At 40.0% G+C, this 23,329-nt stretch overlaps 1 protein-coding gene across 1 annotated transcript in view; it reads left to right on the top strand.

Annotated features, from left to right (window-relative positions):
- Positions 1-280: 280 nt before the first annotated feature.
- The window catches only part of PAMR1 (peptidase domain containing associated with muscle regeneration 1), a 79,553-nt gene continuing 56,504 nt past the window's right edge, over positions 281-23,329 (top strand). The window contains exons 1-3 of the mRNA XM_063289609.1: positions 281-439; positions 16,743-16,919; positions 22,149-22,277. Coding sequence (XP_063145679.1) covers positions 364-439; positions 16,743-16,919; positions 22,149-22,277 — 382 coding nt within the window. The 5' untranslated portion in view covers positions 281-363. The remainder of the gene's footprint in view (positions 440-16,742; positions 16,920-22,148; positions 22,278-23,329) is intronic.

The following is a 23,329-nucleotide window of genomic DNA, read 5'->3' as shown; positions in this document are numbered from 1 at the left end:
TTTCTGTCCCTTGGAGTCTAAAGCTGCTCTAGACTGCTGCTCTGTCTCTGGCTGGTCCTCTCCGTCCAACCCCCAGACGGCTTTGCCCGCGTTGACAAAGGGTTAAAGTTGCCGCTGAGTAGTTGGGGGGAGGGTGACGTCGTCGTGTTTTTCTGGCCGTCTGACGAGCCTGGAAGATAGTTCCTTCTTCGAAAGATGAGGGGAGCCAGCTGAGGCTTGAAATCTGAGACCCTTCATAGAATCACCACTTGGTGAGATCCCAGGCGAAAGGACTCGGCTCGGCTGCCCGCGCCCTCCTGCTTTCCTCTCTGGAAACAGGCGCGCGCGCTCTTGCAAAGGGCGGCCAGCAGCAGCAGCAGCAGCATGGACCCAGCTCCCTGGAGGCATCTAGGACTCGCAGCCCTCCTGCAGCTCCTTTTCATTTCCTGTCTGCCAAGAGGTACCGTAAGTTGGCAAGCTGCTTTCTATGCATGCTTAAAAGAACGGATCGCTCCCTTCCCGTCTGGAGAGGGCAGAGTTTTCTTTGACCTCGCAGGAAGACCTGACTAACAGAAGCAGCTCTATTTTCTTGCTGGCACGGCGGGCAGAAAGTTCTTTTGGCTTTGATTTCCAGGGAAAGAAGAAGAAGAACCGGACCATATATTTGTTAGCCACAGTGCTGCATATACACACTCTCTTGTTTTTCATTTTCTGGTATACAGGAAATTCTCCGTCCAAAATGGTAAAGGGAGGGCATGACTTTTTGAAACTTCTTAAAAGAAAGAAAAAGAAAGAAAAGAGGCTGTGTCTTTGGCTCCTAGGGGGAAATGGAAAAGAATCAAGGATGACAAATGCCACATTTGATTTCCAATTCATGCATATTTCTGCTCATTCTGTATTACATCAAAAGGAAAATAATGCTAAAATTAAATGGGTCAAATGTATACAGGTTGTGCTTTTTCTTTTAATTTTGGCAAGCTAAACCAACATAGGTAGTTTTCTTTGATGTACTTGTCCATTCTGTTCCCCCTGAGTATAGATTCACTGGGAAATCTTCAGTTTTCATATGCACAGCTTAGCAAATGCACGTTTGCCCTGCTGTTTTATGATGACAACTAACACATCAGAAACCGTGTTCCTCCTCCCAGAAGCTCCTGGCACTTCTCATAGAATTACAGCCCTGGGAGACATCTGGGGATGTGACCACAACATTTAAAAAATAAGGAATTGCTTCAAGCTGTGAAATCAGGAATAAGACAATCCTTAATGTCCTGTGGATATATACAGAGACAGTATAGAAATAAAGTATCTGTTCTATTCTGTGGGGTGGCTGGGATTATGGAGTTATGGAGTAAGGGTTGGCTTTTCAAAATAAGGAGAGAGGCAGAGAGAAGTTGTCTGGGTAACAACTTGTTTGGGTTGCTTTCCTCAGACTAAAGAAGATGGTGCTTGTAAGAATCACATGTAGTAAGTAAATACTGTGGCATTCCATGTACTGCAGCTCACAGTGTATATAAGTATTTCCATATGTAGCATCCTACTTGGGATTTATTGCTCTATTTAAAAGGACTAAAATAAAACCAAATGAATTTCCTGGGCAAATCCATGAGGATGGCATGCTCTAGTTTGGGCCTATCACAAGTCTAAGAGCAGTATTTGTGGTAGGATCCCATTGGTAGCAGGTACAAAAAACTAGAATCATTTGGCTCCAGAAAGGAGATAAGCAGTTCCCTCTTAAGGGCGTATTTACACTGCAGACTATTTTATCCCTGAAGTAGAGCAGTAGGATAATCTTTTTTAAAAAGAATTTTATTAAATTTCAGAAAAAGATAAAAGATACAGAAAAACAAAAAAACCTAAAAAAACTTAAAAAGTGTGAAAACACAAGAGAAAAATTTTAAATAGATTACAAAGAGAAGTGACTTCTGACTTTAAACATCAAGGATATAAAGCAATTTCTCATAATCAATCCCTTACTCTATATTAAACCAAAATCACATTATTTCTACGAATCAACCCCTTAGCACATTATAAAAATCACTAAATGCCATTGTTCCCTCCCCTTATATTAAAAGAAAAGAAAAAGTATAAATCACCTAATCAACTTCCCCCCCAAAATAACAATTACTTAATTATTCCCTTCCTACTACTATTCTATACATTCCTGTCTACTATAATAAAGATCAAAAATAAAAACAAACTTGTGAATTTTCTGCCATTATAATTAATAATACAAGAAACATGAATTAATATTTTTAAAAAAACTTTAATAATCATAATCCCAATCATTAATGATAAATAAAATCATCCAAAGCCAAAAGATGATTCAGATAAATATTTTAACCCGCTTCAAAATAGAACAAAACATTTACATATCCCCATAACAAACACAGAGCTATTTTCTTAAAGAAATTGCTCCCCTCATCAACACAGGCTTCTCTTCAAAAAACCTCCCATAAATAATAACCCCTTCTTTTCTGTAACATTCCATCAGAAAGTCAAATTCATTCATGTCTTGCAGCTCAATTTCTCCCTTTAAGTTTTTCAATTCAGCATTGTCAATTTCATTCAGGATTTCAACAGAAGTCCAAATCTCACTCTTGGGAGAGACATTTCCATAGCTGTTAGATTCTTCAGTTCCATCCACAACATCCCCAACCAGATGGCACATTTTAGACCACATATTTTCCACAGTGCTCTGAATATCTTGCATAATAACTTGGCAGGAATCAGAAAAAATCTGCTTAATATCTGCTTTGATATCTTGGTGAAAGTCAGAGAAAGCCTGGTTAAGATCCTCCATGTCTGAGGCAGTAAGTTATGGCGCCCCCTAGATACTTAACTGGCAGAAGTGAAAGGTAATGGAAAATTTCCGAACTGAGTTAAGATAAGATCACAGACAGTTCCCAGCAGCAGGAAAGTAAAAGTTCAGAACGGCAGATTCAACGTGTAGGAAAAATACAAAAATCTTAAAAATTAGCGCAAAAATAATAACAGGGCGATGATAACGTACTCTCAACCCTCCTTAGTATTGGGTGGAAAGCAAAACCAAAGCTTAAATTTTTTTTAAAAAAAAATCACAAAAATAACGATAAGCTCCAAGACAGATCATTTCTCCTTAATGTAGAAAGCCTCTCTCAGGGTAAAAATACTTTTTAAAAAATAAATTGGATGCTTTAGAAATGGGGTGGCTGGACTTAATGTCCCTTTAAGGCTGCAGCACAGCTTGGAAATGGTGACATCCCAGCCTCCCAGCAAAGACTTACTCATCGATTGTGAATGCTGTTTACAATTTCCTGGTTGCAACTTGCTGTCCAGAGGAAAAATGGGTCAATTCCGAGCATTTTCCTTGGTCTGGAAAAATGCTCGTGGGCCTTCAGGAGGAACCAGCCTGAGCTCAAAAAACCCACCACAATGCCAGTTCTGCCTGCAGAGCTCGCAGGTATGGCTGTTCAGTCTGCCATGTTCCCACCAGAAGTCTCATAGTAGGATAATCTCAATTTTGTCTTAACCCAGTTGTTTCAGAAACAGCAGTGCGCCCAGCCAACATCACAATATCATGCCGAAGAAAACAGACAGAAAACTTCCACTTTTCTGCAGAAAAAGGCAGTTAGGAGAAGTGTGGGAATGGGGATGAGGAAAGAACATTGGAAGAGACCAAAGCACACTAGTTAGCAGTTAAGTAATAGCTTAACTCAGATTTCCATCTGCAGCTTAGTGTCATTTTGGGTTTGCAGGAATATTTGTTCTCCTCGTAGAAAGCTAAAAAAACCCTTCGGCTCTTGGTCACACTTTACCAGTTTCCAGATGTTTTCAATGTAGATGCTGCAGATCAGCGGTGAGCTACATCAATTGTAGTTGTAGACAGTGGATATTGATCAGAGATAAGCCTGAACTCTTTCCAGCTCAGTGAGAAAAGTAAAGCTCCCTGGATAAGAGTGCATTCTGGTGGAACATCCCTGCATTTCGTTTCTTCCAACGCTTATCCATGGGCCTTTTATAAAAGGAGCTTCTCTGCTGGGGAAGACAGCTTAGTTCCCACAACAGCAGTTGTCAGAGATCAGCAGTTTAGTCTTCTCTGGTGCAGCTGTGGTCCTAGCACATCGGCTGCTCTCCTGAGATGCTGGGACTACAATTCCTGCAATTCGCAACCAGCCTTTCCCGTACAGAATTTGGGGAATTGCAGTCCTAGCACACCTGGAAGACACCTAGTTGGAAAAGTCTGGATTAGCTGTTAGATAGGAACCTCTTTCTGCTGGCTTTGTGTGTTCGCTTCTCTCACACACGGCAGTGGCAATGGAAACTAGCAATCTAACGTACCTCACAGTGATATACTCCTGACTTTCCTCTCCTCTTTGTCACATTTTTAGTATATTTGTACTGTAAAGTATCTATCAGTACCCCGTCCATACCTCCTAGCTGGTAGGATGCAGGGGACAGTACTTTGGCTTGTATGTGGTCTCTTGATTAAAGTTCCTGACTTGCATAGAACAATGTGAGCATACTTGGGATACAGCTGGGTTTTGGTTGGTCTTGTGGCCAAAATATGCCCAAACTGACTGGTATTATGCCCTTTCTGTTAGCAGGCATGCTGCATGTGCCACAGGTACAATTAAAGCTGATAGCCTGGTCCACTTTTTCTCTGCCTTGCTGAAAAGCATTACGTGGAAGCTTTGATTGGTGACAGCTGTGCTGGGTGGCAGGTCTCTGGAGGTATCTAGTGACTAGTTTCAGTTAGATTTTTCTTCTTTCTTACATACTGCCTATAATTACTTCTGCTTAACACTTACTCTTTTTCTGTACCTTTGTATCCCCGACTTGGTAGAGCAACTCCACAGGAAGGCTAAACTACTTTTATTGAGATTGGCTATATTAACAGAATCTTGCAGGTCTCATAGTGCTGTGCCTCCTCCTCCGTTTTATACTTCAGTGAATCAAGGAGGCATCTGCCTGAGTCACTTCCAGATGTCATCTTATTTCTCTGGACTTACTTCTCTGCCTTTTGCCTATGTATTCTTCTTACATATTTCTGTCAAGTCATCTTCCCTACTCTCTACAACCTCGCATAATGTGGCTTACCCAGAAAGGGAATAGCATAGTGGGGAAAGGCATCTAACTATCATTATTCTTTCTCAGATGTAGTTCACAGATGTAGTTCTGTGAGAGAAGATGTTTCTCACCATAACCTCATAATGCCCAGGTTTTTCACAGAAAACCATAAGTAAACAATCCTAGAATTAATCAGGGAGAACCCCAAACTTCCTTCTGTAAGAGGTGGAGGGTGCAGTAGTATCCTGCTTTATTTTATATGCAAATCCTTATTTTTACATCAAAACCAATGCTGAGACAGACTGTTATCCTACCTTATGATTATGTAAACCATTTTGGGATGCTTGTGACATCAAAATGAATAACATTTAAAAAGTAGAAGATCTGGCAAAAGTGGTTTAAATCACAGGAGCTATCTTTCACAGTCTGATGCTTTCCAGGTGGCCTGCGTTACAAGCAGTAACTACATGGTAGGAAGTGATGGAAGTCATAATCCAACACAACTGGATAATCACAATTGGACAACTTTGCTCCTGACTTCACAACCAGGAATTTTCTTAAGTATAGTAGAACCAGTCAGCACACTCCTGATAGACTGAGGAGGCTGTAATGATTGACCTGTTATAGACAGTTCTCCCAGGTTCCCCTAGCAAATGATAGGAGGATAGTGGATATGTATGTCCCTGGATTTTTGGAAAGGATGGAGCACTGGACCATCTTCCCATCCGGTCACTTGATTCTGAGTAGAACCCATAGATGAAAATTCTGTTTTGGGCGGCAGTTTGGCTTTGGACCTGAATGGATGAAACCAGTTTGGACAGAATAGCTGATACGGGCTATTAGAGAGCATAAGCACTCAGTATGAATAACTGGGTGTAGTGCAGCATTAGTATCCTTAATAACTGTGACTTTCCCAAGGCTTCATAATCTTGTTCTTAAGATTCAAACAAGGATCAGCTTTAGCACATCTTTTCTTCTACTCTTGTTCTGTATTTGTAGCCTTCCAAGGAATCTCTTTGGAATGCTTGTGATCTAAGGAATGACTGGGGTATCGTAAGCCTCTTTGGGGCATTGCAATAATGTCTTATAGCAATAGTAGTTTGGGTATTCCCAGAAACATTGATGCACTCCTACAATCCTGCTTACTTAATATAAAATATATATATATATATATATATATATATCTGTAGTAAAGCATTTCTCTGTCTTTTATCACACCCTTATGTACTCAGCCTGTTTGGCGATACTTGGGAGGTTTAGAAGATGATTCATAGAGAGGAGTTCCAAACAAATAACTTTGTACCACAGACTAAAGTATCTGTGCAGAGGCACTTTCTATATAATGTCTCTACCAATCTTTTCCCAAGAGATGAGTCACACTTGCAAGATAGAAAACAAGTAACATCTTCATGTGCAGTAAATACTTTATACTAATTCTTTGTAAGTACAGGGTATAGAGGCAGACTTGTTAAAATAAGCATTAAAACAAAAAGGACCCTATTCTGATTAAAACTCACTTCAAATACACTGGCTGTTTCCCATGCTTGGGAGGAAAAAGCCTGTATCATAGATATAACTGCAAAAGTATGTTACATGTCTTCTCTGCCAAGAAAAATCTCAGAGTTTTCTATATTGCTACAATTAAGGGAAAGTATCATATGTTTTTCATTGTCCTCTAAAAGGAACGTAAGAATGAGAGTTGTACCAAGCCAGAAAGACTCATGAGACTCAAAATAAAACTGGACATCATATTAAGCATATGACTACAATCAAGGTACTTTGTTTGTTTGTTTGTTACAAGTAATAGCTGTAGGAATGGGTGGAGGGTTTTCACATCTTAGATTAGGCACTGGGTGTGGTGAAAGCTTAATTGTACAGTATAAGGTCTGCTTCCAACAAGAATTAATGATGTAGTCAGCAAGTCAGTCAAGGAATCAGAGGCAAGCCTGTTCATGTCCTAGTTGAGGTTCTTGATGGTAAAGACAAGAGAGTCTAGACCACAGGTCTAGGCAGCAAAATGTCAGTCTGCTAGAGAAGTCTGTCAGAATTCAAGAGTAGGTAACCATACTTACTTAAGTACAACAGCAGTGCTTCTGATAATGAACTACTCTCAGATGAGAATTCATACTAGGAGCTATTACTACTCCACCCTTACTCAGATGTTGCTTATCGAACCTGATCTGATTGGAAGATCATCGAGGGGTATGAGTGGGTTCATCTAAACTCCACTGGTTTTCATCAAGCTGGATCTTGCTGCAAGATAATAAAATCTGCCTTTATTCCCAAGGTTGTCTCTTGATAACCAAATACTTTGGGACTTCTCTGCTTTTTGAAGTTCTCCTTAGTGGTGCTGTAGTTCAAGCAGGCCTGGAAAACATTCTGCTAAGTCTAAATCAGAGTTCTTGGTAGAAGGTCTAGGGCAAGGGGGAACCGATTTTATTCTGGCTCTTGAGTGGACACCTGGTTCATCTAGTCCAGAATGCTCATTAGAATCATTTGGCCCATCTTCTTCACATGAGGAATCTTTCTCATCCCTGCAGAGGACAGAGAGGGATAACAAATTTTAACTTTCTCTGCCTGCCACGGTCCACATAAAAGTTGCCTCTATGAATTGTTATTTACTTTTCAAAGGAAGGTAATTATGTTTACTCAATTTATTTGACATTGAAGAAATAAGAACATAGCTATGTAACAAAGGGGCTGTACTGATTCTCCAAAAAGGCTTACAGCATTCAAAAAGTGTTCAAATGCAGATCAGGACTTTGGAATGTCTTTATTGTCACTGCTGTGTTATAATATTCATAAAAATCCTTTAGTTCTTAACTTTCTAGAACAGCTTGAGGGGCATCTATCACCATATGTTCCTTAACCTTACAGTTTCACCAGGAGATGTGTTGAAGATTTGGCATCAGTATTAGCCAGCGACTCATGCATTGGGCCCAGACTATCACCCTAATAGAAAAAGCACACTTTTATGTCACAGAAGACTATTTAAAAATAGCTGCAGCACAGTTTGTGGCATGCTATGCTCATTAACTTATTTTTTCCATTAAAAGAACAAGATACTTCAGAAAGATGAAATGGGTTTATTTATTTATTTATTTTCAAATTTCTTTCACCACCCATCTCCCCCAAAAAGGGGGACTCTGGGTGGTTTACAGTTAAATCAGCAATTAAAACCATAAAATATATAAAATTACAACATAAATAACTGATATAAATAGAGAATAAATAGATATAAAATCCAAGTAGTGAAGATCTCATTCATTGGGGAGGGCTCTACGGTGCCAGCCACCCCCGGAAGAACTATTGCCCTTCCCACCCAGGCGAGGTGGCAGAACCAGGTTTTCAAATTCTTCTGGAAGGCCGGGAGCAAAGGGGCCTGCCTCACCTCCGGGGGCAGAATGTTCTAGAGGCAGAAATATAGGTAGGAAAGTAGAGTAGGCCCAAGATACTATGCTACCTAATGTAAAAGACAAAACTTTATTTGAGTCCTTTATTTGACCTATAGAAGTTGACTGCTGTTGAATCTCACTTTAGTATTGATGAGACAAAATGCTCACTGTAGGGCAGGGAGCTAAATGCTGTGGCTTATGGTACTTTCCAGAAACACAGAGTCATTCACCAGAAAGGAACAGTGGGAGACTACTGTTGCATCCCCACCCACTCCGTACAGAGTGATCACCCAACTCTGCCTAATCCTTCTGGGAACAGTATATTAGCATCTTTACTTTCTCAAGACCTGTGCCTGCCAAGAGTAGTAGTCTCCTTCTTATAGATCTGATTTACTATGCTTACATGTAAATAGATTCTGAAACCAAATGCATGCAAAAGTTAAGCAGCAAATAGATTAAGAATCAAGGCCATGTTTTCCATTTTAAAAAATCTGATTGCTGTTAGATAGTTTTACTGTTTCATTTAGACAAACTGAATATTGTGACTTTCTGTAGAGAGAACTAATATTAATGGGGGTATATGGCTGATATTTAGGTCATAATCACTTGTGTGGAAGATCTACCAGTGAAAGGATGCAGCAGGAACATGGCAGGTATACAAGTAGAATAGTTCAGGTAGAAGAATTTGTCAATAGAACCACTCCAGTAGCAAAACAGTATTATTACATTTGGAGTCTTAATTATCTGTGGGACATGGGAGGTACAGGAAGGAGTCCATTTATACTTTTCTCTTTCAGTTCATAGCTGCCCCCAATTTAGATGTTTACAAAGAAACTTTCCTTCCTTTCTATCCACTACATCCTTGTTATTTTCAGTTTAACTCTGAGACAAATGATGTGATTACTTCTGGGAAAGTTCAGTTCCTAATACCAGTGAACCATTGTTCTTTTCTTACAAGGTACAATCAGAATTGTAATTGTGTTTTCCTTTTTAAAAAATTTATATTTATTAAGAGTTTTCATATGATAAAGACAACCAAAAGGAAGGAAGGAAGGAAGGAAGGAAAAAGAAAAAGGAAACTAAAGTTAAGAAATATATAAGTGACCTCTGACCTTCTTTTCAACAGATAAGTACATTCTTATTGTCCCTCCTCCCGCTTAAATATTTTACAAATATCCTCACTCCTTTGTTTAGTCCATGTTTCTTAATGTTCAAATCCATAAATCATTGATTCATTTTTTTCTTCTTTCAGCAAAAAAACCATATAAGGTTTCCAGTCTTTCATAAAAGTTTTTGTTGTTTGTTCTCTGACCAAACAGGTCAGTTTCACCATTTCTGCAAGTTCTGACATGTTCACAAGCAATTGTGTTTTCCTATGATTACTGTAACGTTGACCACTGATGTTGAAAAAGCTCAGTAGGGTAGGCCAGGCCAGAAAACAGACACAATAAAAACTGCTGGAACTGTTGAAGGGCACAATAACAGAACCTTGACAGCCTGACAGATTTTCTCTCCCCTCTCTTATACCAATGACAACGCAGGGGGTCTTGAGTGTCTTTGTCACTTACTTCTCCTTTTCAGGGCTAAGGTGCTGTTTCCATAATGACTGTTGTGTATCTTCTTCAAGGCTACCTCCATACTCCACTATACTAGGAGACCTTAGTCAGATCTTTAAAGCAGCCATGCTTTTTCCCAGGATCAAATGGCTGCTATATGGCTGCTTTAAAGAGCAGCAGACAGGGCTTGCTCATGCTCCAATGCCTTCCAAAGCACCTTTTGTAATGAATCTTAGTGCTATATAGGCCTAGTATTTTATTTATATGAAAAAAGCTGGACTTTCTGCTCTTTGGAAAAAAAGTGGAACCAAGGAGAAATTATAGGATGAGTGTTTGGATCATGGTATTTGTATTTCATAAAATATGGCTGAATATGGCAATTCCATTGTAAACCTTTAGTAGTGAGGACCTACAAGATATCCACTGAGCCTCACAAAGCTTTGAAATATTTGCTAGGGCTGTGTGAAGCTTTGAAGGGATATTTCACTTCAGTGAAAGCACCTCAAAGCTGCTTTGTGAAGCAATATGGCCCCTTGGTGATTATGTTATCATTCTTCCTTGGAGCCCCTCTCAGTATTCTTTTGCAGAACTTGAGGATTGGGAGAAGGCTGAGAGGAACTTCTGCTGTAGCAGTAGCCGATGTGATTTCAGGCTGGGTGGCTTTGGTAAATGCCCACAGTTTGAACCAAAGGCAACCAGCCTGAAACCTTCTCTGAACCACTAGCTCTAGGTTTTCTGGTTTGGGTTGCTCTGACAATGTGTCATGGACAATCCTAAAGCCATCCAGCCTAGAAGCTAGAGCTGCAGTGGAAGGCTAAGAGTAGCCTTCCACATTACAGCCTTCTCCCACACCCTAATTACTTGATTGAAGTGAGTTATATCTCCTCCATGAGAGAATCACTTCTTCAAAACCAATCAGTGTCATTTCCCGCAGGCCTTCTTTTGTAGAAAGGTGTTCCTTTAAAGGTCTCTAGTGTTCATTCAGAATCAAATTGCACATTTAACTGTTCTACATTGCTTTAAAATGAGAGCATTAATTGTCTGTAATAAGTATGAATAAATCATTTCAATGGATTGTGCATGCCATATCTCATTGCAAGCTCTATGTGGACTATCCTAGTTGTAGAATCATTGATTAGTTAAATAATCCCATCTGGCCATAAAAGCTGTAATGAAATCAGAGTGGATCCAAAACAAAGTAATAATTTTTGAAATTATAATTAGCACAATTGTTTTAATAACACTTTATACATGATGGATTTCACTCTCAGTAAATCTTATCCTTTCCTTGGAGTAGTGCTTTATTATATAGATTACCAATCAAATGATATACGGATAAATTAGGCCACCAGCAGATCTGCTAACAGAAGTTTCCTGCTAGAGTTCAGTTCTCTTTTTTTTAATGCCAAGATTTTGCCTACCCAACCCAGTAATACTTGCAGATAAGTATGTTTCAATAGAGCACAATGTATTAGGATTAAGTGTCTGGGAATTAATGTAAAATTTTAAGATGGAATGCCCTAAAGCACAACTGTGCCTAAATTATTACTATCTTGCCTCTCCTAGTACTAGAGTATGAAGTGGTTTTAGTTACTAGCACTACTAATCATAATGCTTCTACAGTATTAATATTTATAACACTGCTCTTTTTCCTAATAGACCAAATAATTAGAAATATTTGGAACATGTTTTACTTTTTAAATTGCAAATATCAGAGCTTGAACTTCAGCCTTAAGTTCAATTTCTTCAGTTCAAAACACATGCACATATTCTGTCTGTAACAGCTAGTGCATACAGGGACATGGTCACATGGTCATTTCAGATCCATTCATTTCAGAAGAGAAAATCAGTGCTTGGGGAGATTCTGAAGTATTCTTGCTTCTGTGTCCTCCACTGAGTGCAGGAATGCAGAAGCTCCAGATAGGTGTGAAATAGCCCAAATGGCCAAAGGCCAGCTGACCTGATATTTGGTAGTTGGAACTGCTGAATCCAAATTCCTCTTACATTATTTTTTGGCTGCCCCATTGAATTTCATGTGTTGGAAATTATTTTGGACTTCAGAGGTCTTTTCCTTTAGCTCTCAGCCTGGCCTAATTTGATGGTAGTGTTATGATGACTCTCTAATCTACTTGGGTTTGGACATAAGATAACTTGGTTTCCCTTTCCTGTTTGATGGCTCTTTTGCCAGTATAGTTCTGTTTTACTGGCTGAGCTTGGAGGCAGCTAACTGAAAGCAGTTTCAACTGACAGGTATCCCATAGACTTGGGTGCTCTTTCCTATGCCCTCCAGCCTGCATATTTTTTAGTCTGTGTTGTCCTTCAAACTGGACCCAACTCTCTGTGAATTGATTGATTGATTGATTGATTGATTGATTGTATGGCATAGCAGTTTGGTGTTCATGCTGCTTCTCTTGCTAGGAAATCCTTGTGAGGTCCAGCAGCCAAATGCATAGACTATGCATTGACAAGTCACATTGCCTGGGGTGCACCACGAGGAGGCTAGTCTACATTGCACCAAGTTGGGCTGAGAGAAGGTGACTGGCCCAAGGTCACCCAGCCAGTTTTCATGCCTAAGGCGGGACTAGAACTCACAGACTCCTGGTTTCTAGCCCAGCACCTTAACCGCTAGACCAAACTGTCTCTCTGTGAATAGATAAGAATGTTTTATAGTAGTTTTATTGTTTTCAAGATGCTTCCTTCTGCACAGAGAAGCATAAGTAGAAATAGACTGACAATGTCCTTTTTCTTCCCAATATCATGCTAGTAAGAAGTACTGTCAGAAACCTGTTATTAAGAAGAACCACAGTTAAGCTCACTGCAGTGTGCTCCTGCCTATGATGCCCGAAGAACCAATGAAAAAAGAAGTCTCAGGGTACACACATGAACTTTTCCTTCACCTTAGGATCACTGCAATTATAAATGGCAGTTAGGCCTCACTAATTTTATTGAGACTTAATCCTGTTGAGATATGGCCATTTTACTAAGTAGTCCCAGGTTAACACTGATTTCAAGAGAAGAGAAGATAACATTGATTTGCTATACTGAACATAAAGCAAGAAATTAAGACTCAGCTAGGGTGAAAAAAACAAAAGAATCATGCTACTTTCCCTCTCAATTTAGATTTCCTATAGTTCCCAGATTGCTCGGCTCCAAAGAAGCAGCCCTGATGTATGTCTGTTGGTTTAAGAGCATCCTGACAGCAATGTCATCTCATTAAATTCAATTGTTTTTTCTGAATAGAGATAGGAAGGAAGGAGAGATTTGCTGAATGACTTGAGCTGTTCTTCAGAATGGGATTTCTTAAAAAGGAGCTGGTAGGGTTTGCTTAGCTGAAAATCTTACCTACTTTAAACAATAATTATAACAGAGTGAGTTTATAATATTTGTGTTAGCAATAATATTTATAATAATAAATCCATTTAAGCTATAACATGAAATACCAGAATACTAAACAAAAGATACTAAAATAATAAACACTCATGCAATAGGAACAACTTAATTCAACATCTATATGATTTCATTACCTGTAATTTGATAGTAAAATATGTCTACAAATCCAAATTAGCCATTATTTTCTCATTCTAGAATTTGGCTAGAGGTGTGAATCTAGCTTCTTCTGTTGGTTGCTCCATGCTGAGTTAATCATATTAAGCAACATGTTGATATTATGTTTTAAAATATGAAATGTCATCTTCCAAAACTTTCTGCTACAATAGATGCTTTTAAATGATAAACACAGTGTAGTGCACCTAATATATTTAGGATTTCATAGCTTGTAAGAACCCATTCTTAAGTAGACTACACTCTCATCATCAATAAGTACTGTAACAAACCAAGTATTTTTTATCTAGGTTGGCCACAGCAGGAAAGAATGGATCAATCCTTCATTGGCTTGGCTTGGCTTGGCTTGGCTTGGCTTGGCTTGGCTTGGCTTGGCTTGGCTTGGCTTGATTGGGATTGAAGATATGGTAACTGTCAATTGGTATACGGTATCTTCTGGAAGAAGCTAGTACCACTTGTGAGCTATAAACTAAGGATAGCCATGACTCATAAAAACATCCACCAGTTTTATTAAATCGTATATTTTTGGTACCTGCTTGAAGCTAAAATAGGAGGCTTGTCAAATACTTGGCTGGGATCACAAACTGAGTACAATTGTTTTAGAAGTGAGAATCTCCAGATTTGGCTAAACCATCCTAGTAGCAGCTTGTGGGAGTTGCAGAAGACTAGCATTTAGAAACTCAAGGAAAGCATGTAGAAAATCATCACTGATCTGCTTTCATTATTGGAAGATGTTTACTCTCCATGCTGTCTGCTTGGTTCTGAAAAAAAAATCATGAATTAGAAGTGATGAGTTTGTATAAAATGTCCTACCATTTCTGTTACCTGAAGATCTACAAATAATAATATTTGGATCAGATACTAGATTCTCTGTTGAAAGGCCAACTCTCCTTCCTTTTTTGCCAACCAAAAAGTTTTTGCCTGCCAGTGAGTTTTTGCCCATGCTAATGTATATCTGGACATGAGGATTTATTACTAGTGGCAGGTAAAAGGGGAACAAGAGCTGAAAGGCCAGTTGTTTTAATTAAATATTTACTGCATGAATCAGGCTCTTAAATTGTTATTTATCTGTTTAATTTATAACCATATTTCTATTCTGATTAGTACTCAGGGTAGCTATCAATGTTTAAAAAACAGTTATAAAAAGTTTAAAATATTCATTAAATTTGCAGGAAAAGGGGTATTAAGATCACTTAACAACTGAAGGTATATAAAAAAGGATGTCCTCTCAGTGTTTCTAAAACTGAGTGAGTGTGGGCAAGACTCAGCTCCCGAGGGAGAGTTCCATAGCCCTTTCCCATGTTCAGAAAACAGACTTTGGGGGCTTTCCACCCAGCTGAGTTAAAATCCTAAGTATTCATCCTCGAGCTGACAAAAGGTTGTACTGGCATGAAATGTTCTGCTTCCATTGCCAGCCCTCCCCTTCCTACTTTTGTGGCTGTTCTGACTCACTGCCAGATCATACTGTCCTGATTTTGCACGGGCAGCAGGTGATAAGCAGAGCGATTTATTGATTCTTCCAGCTTTGCCCGCCTTCCTCTTCTGCACATAAGCCAGCCAATGGGAAAAAGGCTTGCCAATCAGATCACTGCTCTAGAAGCAGGGTGTGCCTGGCTACTCACTTTTTCATCTGTAGGTGTTTCCTGTCTGTTCTATCTCAAGCTGAACGAGATAATAGCAAATAAATAGAGTCAAATATTTTATTTATTTTCCTCCCCATCCTTTTTTAAAAAAAATATAGGCTACAAATATTGCTTTCCAGATTTCTTCTGTTTAGGAAGAAACTGGGGGAAGAGTTTCATTATTTCAGCCATAGAGTTAAAGCACTCAGAGTACTGGCAGCTAAACAGTCTAATGCAGTGTTTCTCAACCTTGGCAACGTTAAGATGTGTGGACCTCAACTCCCAGAATTCCCCAGCCAGCCATGTTAGGCCACCAGCACAGTGCTGCTGTGTCCAGTTCTTTAGGGAGACAACAGCAGTGTGAAGGCAAATCAGACTGACCAGGGGTCAGAGAGAGAGGGCGTGCTCTGCCCACATCAGCTTGAGATGGTGAATGAATGCTGCTCAAATCCAACCTGTTGTTGGGCTTCTGACTTCATCTTAGACATAGGGGTGATGAATCATAACAAATCTTGCACAGCTTGTGGCTGCTGCTGCATGTTGTCTGCTTAAGGGGTAGAACATTATTTTAACACTAGTACAGCTGTACACAACTTATGGCTGTCTCACTCAGAGGCTAGAAAAAAGATGAAGGAAATATCAGAGAGACATGGCAGAAAACAGAAGTTGCCAGCACTGTGGTGAGCTGCAAGTGGGAAAGACCCTTTGAACTTGGGATGCTGAGGAGCAACAAAGTTGGCTGTTGTCATGCAAACTGGTGACATTCCACTTCCGAATTCTGGATGATCTTCCCCTGAGGTTCCATGTAGATGTTGAACAGGATGGGGGTCTATGCGGTTGTTTGTGGCGTGTGAATACGATCGCTACCCAAAGAAAATTGCTCTTATTCCATTGGCCTGAAAAAATGACACGTGGGGTGTTCTGTGATTTTATTATATTTTGAATTTTCAGACACAACTTATTTATTTAATTCCTTGCATTAAATAAAGATCCAAAAAGGATTCAAAATGTAGGGTATTCTGATTTGGGGAACATTCTTTCTGGATTCAAGACATAATAATTTGTTAATAAATGAGGCCTTGCACAGCGTCTTTATTCTGAGGAAGTGGTATAAATGAAAGATGACACTCTTGGATGAGGGCACATGCTATGTTGCACCAGGGAGCCATGGCGGCCTCTTCCAGTGGAATGCCCCTTTTTATGAAATAAATTGCAGCCATTAAATGCTGGCAATTTAACTGAACAGTAGTTCATGCTACTGTTCCTAACCAGAGCTTCTGTTACCCCTCAGAAGGGAGGCAGAGGGGAGCATTCCATTTTTCCTCTGCTGGGATTTTCAGTTAGTAGCACAGCATGGACAGTTCTGACTGAGAAAATGACACACAAGAAAGAATTGAGTAGCCCACTCCCACTGCTCAGTTCCAATTGGCAGACCCTCTCTCCTCCAGCTTAATTTTATTATAAAAGGAAACATCCCAGGTCGCCTGTCTAATATGTTGTCTGCCTTCCAGTAACAAGGACTGTGTTCTGCCAACAGTTAATTCTTCTTTCTCATATAACTCTCATTTTGTTTTCTGCAGAGTACACAGTGATCAATGAAAACTGTCCAGGTGCTGAATGGAATATCATGTGCCGGGAGTGTTGTGAATATGACCAGATCAAGTGTGTGTGTCCTGGACAGAAAGAAGTGGTGGGATATACCATTCCCTGTTGTAGGAATGAGGACAATGAGTGTGACTCCTGCCTAATTCACCCAGGTCTGTTGATTTACTGCTTTAATGTGCCCAGCTGTACTCTTTTATTTACTGTATTTATTTAATTTACATGCAGTAAACATGCTCGTAGCTAGGTGGAGCATGCAGCCTGTTTTGTCTGCTAGATTTCGATGATGAATAGCTTCTTCCTCCTTAGAGATGGATGAATGCGAATACAAATGCTGACTGCACTGATGAGAGTTAATGCATATAGCATATTAGTGTTAGGGTTGTCCTTTCTCTAGCAATAGAAGCTCACAGTTCAGGACTTCACCATGGATGCTTGGAAGCTCTCCAGAAGGTAAAGTCATAGTTGGCTTCAGTACTACACGGAGGTTATAGTTCCGTCTCCAAGGCCTAGTTTGCACACTGCCTTCTTTAAAAAGATGATAAGAATTATTGTTGATTTGAAACTCAGCTGAGGAAAATGTTAAAAGTGGAAGGTAAAGGATATGAACTTCAGCAAAGGATCGTTACCTTGTCGTGGTGCTGGAGCTTGAGCACCTCAGTGAGGCCATGAGCTAAACCGTGAAGGGCCATCCAAGACGGGAAGGTCATGACAGAGAGGTCAGACTAAATGCGATCCCTGGGGAAGGTAATGGCAACCCACCCCAGTATTCTTGCCGTGAAAACTCAATGGATCAGTACAACCAGAGATATGTCGGTATACCATTGGAAGATGAGACCCCCAGGTCGGAAGATGGTCAAAATGCTACTGGGGAGGAACAGAGGATGAGCTCAACTAGCCCCAGACGTGATGACGCAGCTAGCTCAAAGCCGAAAGGACGGCTAGCGGCCGACGGTGCTGGTGGTGAAGGGCGAATCCGATGTTCTAAGGATCAACACACCATTGGAACCTGGAATGTAAGATCTATGAGCCAGGGCAAATTGGATGTGGTTATTGGTGAGATGTCAAGATTAAAGATAGACATTTTGGGCGTCAGTGAACTGAAATGGACTGGAATGGGCCACTTCACATCAAATGACCACCAGATCTACTACTGTGGACAAGAGGACCACAGAAGAAATGGAGTAGCCTTCATAATTAATAGTAAAGTGGCTAAAGCAGTGCTTGGATACAATCCAAAAAACGATAGAATGATCTCAATTCGAATTCAGGGCAAGCCATCTAACATGACAGTGATCCAAATATACGCCCCAACTACAGATGCTGAAGAAGCTGAAGTAGAGCAGTTCTATGAGGATCTGCAGCACCTACTGGACAACACGCCTAAAAGAGATGTTATTTTCATCACAGGAGACTGGAATGCTAAGGTGGGCAGTCAAATGACACCTGGAATTACAGGTAAGCATGGCCTGGGAGAACAAAAGGAAGCAGGACATAGGCTGATAGAATTTTGCCAAGACAACTCACTCTGCATAACAAACACTCTCTTCCAACAAGCTAATACATGGACTTCACCAGATGGACAACACCGAAATCAGATTGACTACATCCTTAGCAGCCAAAGGTGGCAGACATCTATACAGTCGGTAAAAACAAGACCTGGAGCTGACTGTAGTTCAGATCACGAACTTCTTCTTGCACAATTTAGGATTAGACTAAAGAGATTAGGGAAGACCCACAAATCAGCTAGATATGAGCTCACTAATATTCCTAAGGAATATGCAGTGGAGGTGAAGAATCGATTTAAGGAACTGGACATAGTAGATAGGGTCCCGGAAGAACTGTGGACAGAAGTGCGCAACATTGTTCAGGAGGCGGCAACAAAATACATCCCAAAGAAAGAGAAAACCAAGAAGGCAAAATGGCTGTCTGCTGAGACACTAGAAGTAGCCCAAGAAAGAAGGAAAGCAAAAGGCAACAGTGATAGGGGGAGATATGCCCAATTAAATGCAAAATTCCAGAGGTTAGCCAGAAGAGATAAGGCATTATTTTTAAACAAGCAATGTGCGGAAGTGGAAGAAGACAATAGAATAGGAAGGACAAGAGACCTCTTCCAGAACATTAGAAACATCGGAGGTAAATTCCAGGCCAAAATGGGTATGATCAAAAACAAAGATGGCAAGGACCTAACAGAAGAAGAAGAGATCAAGAAGAGGTGGCAAGAATATATGGAAGACCTGTATAGGAAGGATAACAATATCGGGGATAGCTTTGACAGTGTGGTCAGTGAGCTAGAGCCAGACATCCTGAAGAGTGAGATTGAATGGACCTTAAGAAGCATTGGTAATAACAAGGCAGCAGGAGATGACAGCATCCCAGCTGAACTGTTCAAAATCTTGTGAGATGATGCTGTCAAGGTAATGCATGCTATATGACAGCAAATTTGGAAAACACAAGAATGGCCATCAGATTGGAAAAAATCAACTTATATCCCCACATCAAAAAAGGGAAACACTAAAGAATGTTCAAACTATCGAACAGTGGCACTCATTTCACATGCCAATAAGGTAATGCTCAAGATCCTGCAAGGTAGACTTCAGCAATTCATGGAGCGAGAATTGCCAGATGTACAAGCTGGGTTTAGAGAAGGCAGAGGAACTAGGGACCAAATTGCCAATATCCGCTGGATAATGGAAAAAGCCAGGGAGTTTCAGAAAAACATCTATTTCTGTTTTATTGACTATTCGAAAGCCTTTGACTGTGTGAACCATAACAAATTGTGGCACGTTCTTAGTGGTATGGGGATACCAAGTCATCCTGTCTGCCTCCTGAAGAATCTGTATAACAACCAAGTAGCAACAGTAAGAACAGACCACGGAACAACGGACTGGTTTAAGATTGGGAAAGGAGTATGGCAGGGCTGTATACTCTCACCCTACCTATTCAACTTGTACGCAGAACACATCATGCGACATGCTGGGCTTGAGGAATCCAAGGCTGGAGTTAAAATCACTGGAAGAAACATTAACAATCTCAGATATGATACCAGTTTGATGGCTGAAAGCGAAGAGGCACTGAGGAGCCTTATGATGAAGGTGAAAGAGGAAAGTGCAAAAGCTGGCTTCCAGCTAAACTGCAAAAAAACCAAGATTATGGCAACCAGCTTGATTGATAACTGGCAAATAGAGGGAGAGAATGTAGAAGCAGTGAAAGACTTTGTATTTCTAGGTGCGAAGATTAGTGCAGATGCTGACTGCAGTCAGGAAATCAGAAGATGCTTAATCCTTGGGAGAAGAGCAATGACAAATCTCGATAAAATAGTTAAGAGCAGAGACATCACACTGACAACAAAGGTCCGCATAGTTAAAGCAATGGTGTTCCCCGTAGTAACATATGGCTGCGAGAGCTGGACCATAAGGAAGGCTGAGCGAAGGAAGATCGATGCTTTTGAACTGTAGTCTTGGAGGAAAATTCTGAGAGTGCCTTGGACTGCAAGAAGATCCAACCAGTCCATCCTCCAGGAAATAAAGCCAGACTGCTCACTTGAGGGAATGATATTAAAGGCAAAACTGAAATGCTTTGGCCACATCATGAGAAGACAGGACACCCTGGAGAAGATGCTGATGCTAGGGAGAGTGGAAGGCAAAAGGAAGAGGGGCCGACCAAGGGCAAGGTGGATGGATGATATTCTAGAGGTGACGGACTCGTCCCTGGGGGAGCTGGGGGTGTTGACGACCGACAGGAAGCTCTGGCGTGGGCTGGTCCATGAAGTCAGAAAGAGTCGGAAGCGACTATACGAATAAACAACAACAACAAAGGATATGAAAAAGCAGCTTGTGACACTGCAAAGAATATGTATCAATTAGGGTTGTGCCTGGTTTGAAACTTGTTCAAAAGATGTGCTTCAGAACATATGGGATTGTCAGTGCAACATCTCATTAAAACAACCATGTGCTCGTTTAGACTTCCACATAAGCCTAAATAAGACAAAGCTGCTTTAAGATGTTGATGCATTAAAACATTTACTATGTGACATAGTAGCTGGTATTGTTTCAGGCTCACACAGAAGCCTGAAAATGATGCAACTGGCTTAAAGAAGTGCTGCACTTTCTGTGTTCTGAAGTACCACTTCTAAATAATTTTTGAAGGACATATAGCCCTCCTTTTTATTACATTGGTATCCACATCGTTTCCTTGGTTTTGAATTCAGGTTTCCATTATCTCAATGCAGTATTTTTCAATAAATCATTTAATCAAAGTCAAACTATATCCAAGAAATTATTTTGGGCAAATCCTTCAATTTCAGGCAGAAGCCTCATTGCCTTGAAGCCAATGAACTCTAAGTAGACTTTGATCAACTGTGCCTTTCCAGCCAGGGTGAAACAAATTCTTAGTCTTTTATTACTGGTATCTGGCCCAAGCATTGTATATGATATCCTGTGACCTCCACTGAATTTTCTTCTTTGTTTATCCACAGATGCAAGGCAATCCTTCATTGAAGCTTAATGTATATTAACAAATAAATCTTCTGATAGTTTAGATATGTAGTAGACTTAAATTTTGGTTCACTTACATTTAAAATTTATTTCATATGGATTTCAATGGATTTTCAAACGTATCAAGAAGTATAGAAGTTCTACAAATATATTTCTCAATCATACGGCTGAAACATCTGAATAGTCATCTGCTAATGTGTAAAATGTATTCTTATATTATATAATTTATTTATTATTTATTTAAATATTTATATTTATCAATTCTAAGGCAGAAACTAGTACTGAATCCTATCTAATCTTTGGCCCGTTGTTGGGGCGTTACTGAAAGTAAGGGTAAAGATCTGACTAAGGCGATATAGGATGTTCAGGAAGTAAATTTCACTCAAACAGGAGGATTTTCAGGAAAAGGAGGGTGAGATCAATAGGAGAAAGCCCAGCTGCTATAACTGTAGGCATCTGTGGGGGCTGGGGAGAGGGGCCAGATGAAGAAACATGCATTGTGGTATCATAACACAAACTCCATGCATCTTACATTAGGATACAAGTATGAAAGGATTGTGGTTGGGTTGTCACATCACCACATATCATTGCTTTTTCGGTCATTGTGGCTAGTTGCAGATGCCTATGGCCATAATATATAATTACAGGAAAATTCATGATTATAACTCATTGCCTCCAGCCCTCATAACTGTATCTATATTATCTCTCTTTACGTTTGGGTGTGTTTGGCTCAGATGAAGCATTTTGCCTGAAAGGACTTTTCCAAGTCACATTTTATACAGTCAACACAAAAATATTTGCTAGATAGGCTATAGTTTGCAGCTACTTATCCAAGAAAACCAAATGTCAGCATACATACATAATGAAAAAGTTTCCCTCTTTTTTCAGGTTGCATGATTTTTGAGAATTGTAAGACCTGTCGCAATGGGTCTTGGGGAGGATCGCTAGACAACTTCTACATCAAAGGCGTTTATTGTGCAGAATGCCGAGCAGGGTGGTATGGAGGCGATTGCATGAGTAAGTATTGTCAGAGATGAACTTCACCGTAAGGAGAGCTGCGGCTTTGGTTTGGAAAGAAAGAAGAGTCCTTGCAGCTCAGTCCAGGAATGAGCTGCTCATGTCAAAGCTACCACATTAAAGACAAATTCTTAATTATTGCTATGACCATTGACACTCATTTTGAAAATGTAAGATAATATAGCCAAAGACATTTTTTTTCAGGGGTTGGGAAATGATGTCATATGGAAATACTGGGCCTTTATAGGCCAAAGTCATCCTCCAGTTCTTTTCCCAGGCCCCCATTCTATTTCCTGGAGCTGTAAGGGCCCATCAAATGTAGATTGTTATAGACAGTGCTTAGTTTTCTGTAACCCTTTGCTGCCATCTAATGGTTATCAGATTTGTGCAGCCCAGATCTGGTACGCTAAGTCCTAACCAGAGCACAAAGTATTCTGTAGAATACAGCCATTGCCAAAGAGAGAAGGAGGGAGTTGGAACAGGCTTTCTAGGCTATCATACAGAGGGAGGCAGTTTATAGATCTCAGCTTGATCAAGAAATTGGAAGGTAGAACACTGTCAGGAGATGAGTGTTCTGCCACTCTTGAAGACTACTGGTGAAGAAAAGCTTGTCTCAACATCACACTTACAAGTAATTGGCTTTTATATTATCATTCCAATTTTCTAATTTTCATTAAAATACCTTTCCTGAGGGAAATAGATCTTTATACCTATTCTGAATATTTTGCAGAGATTTTTTTTGGGGGGGGGGAGGAGACATTATAGCAACTTGGTGCTCCCTTACCAAAAGATAAATTGGCAAATACTTTTTTTTCAGATGTGGGTGGATAAAAATTTGTGATGGGCAATCAGCAGGAATAGCAAATTGAAGAAAGTGAAAGGAGAATGTTCATTGATGGGTTTATGCATAAATGTATATATACCTTATACCTGCATTTGCAGAAAATTAGACTATATGGGCTGAGTGAGGATCAAAGAAAAATATGTTAGTGTAGGTCCACAATCTTTTGTACTTCTCAAGGCCTGGAAATCCTTCCCTATCTGTTTATTCA

The sequence above is a fragment of the Candoia aspera genome, chromosome 1 (assembly GCF_035149785.1).
Source record: "Candoia aspera isolate rCanAsp1 chromosome 1, rCanAsp1.hap2, whole genome shotgun sequence".
Classification (NCBI taxonomy): domain Eukaryota; kingdom Metazoa; phylum Chordata; class Lepidosauria; order Squamata; family Boidae; genus Candoia; species Candoia aspera.
The sequence above is the reverse complement of the archived record's forward strand: the minus strand, read 5'-3'. Positions and strand labels throughout refer to the sequence as shown.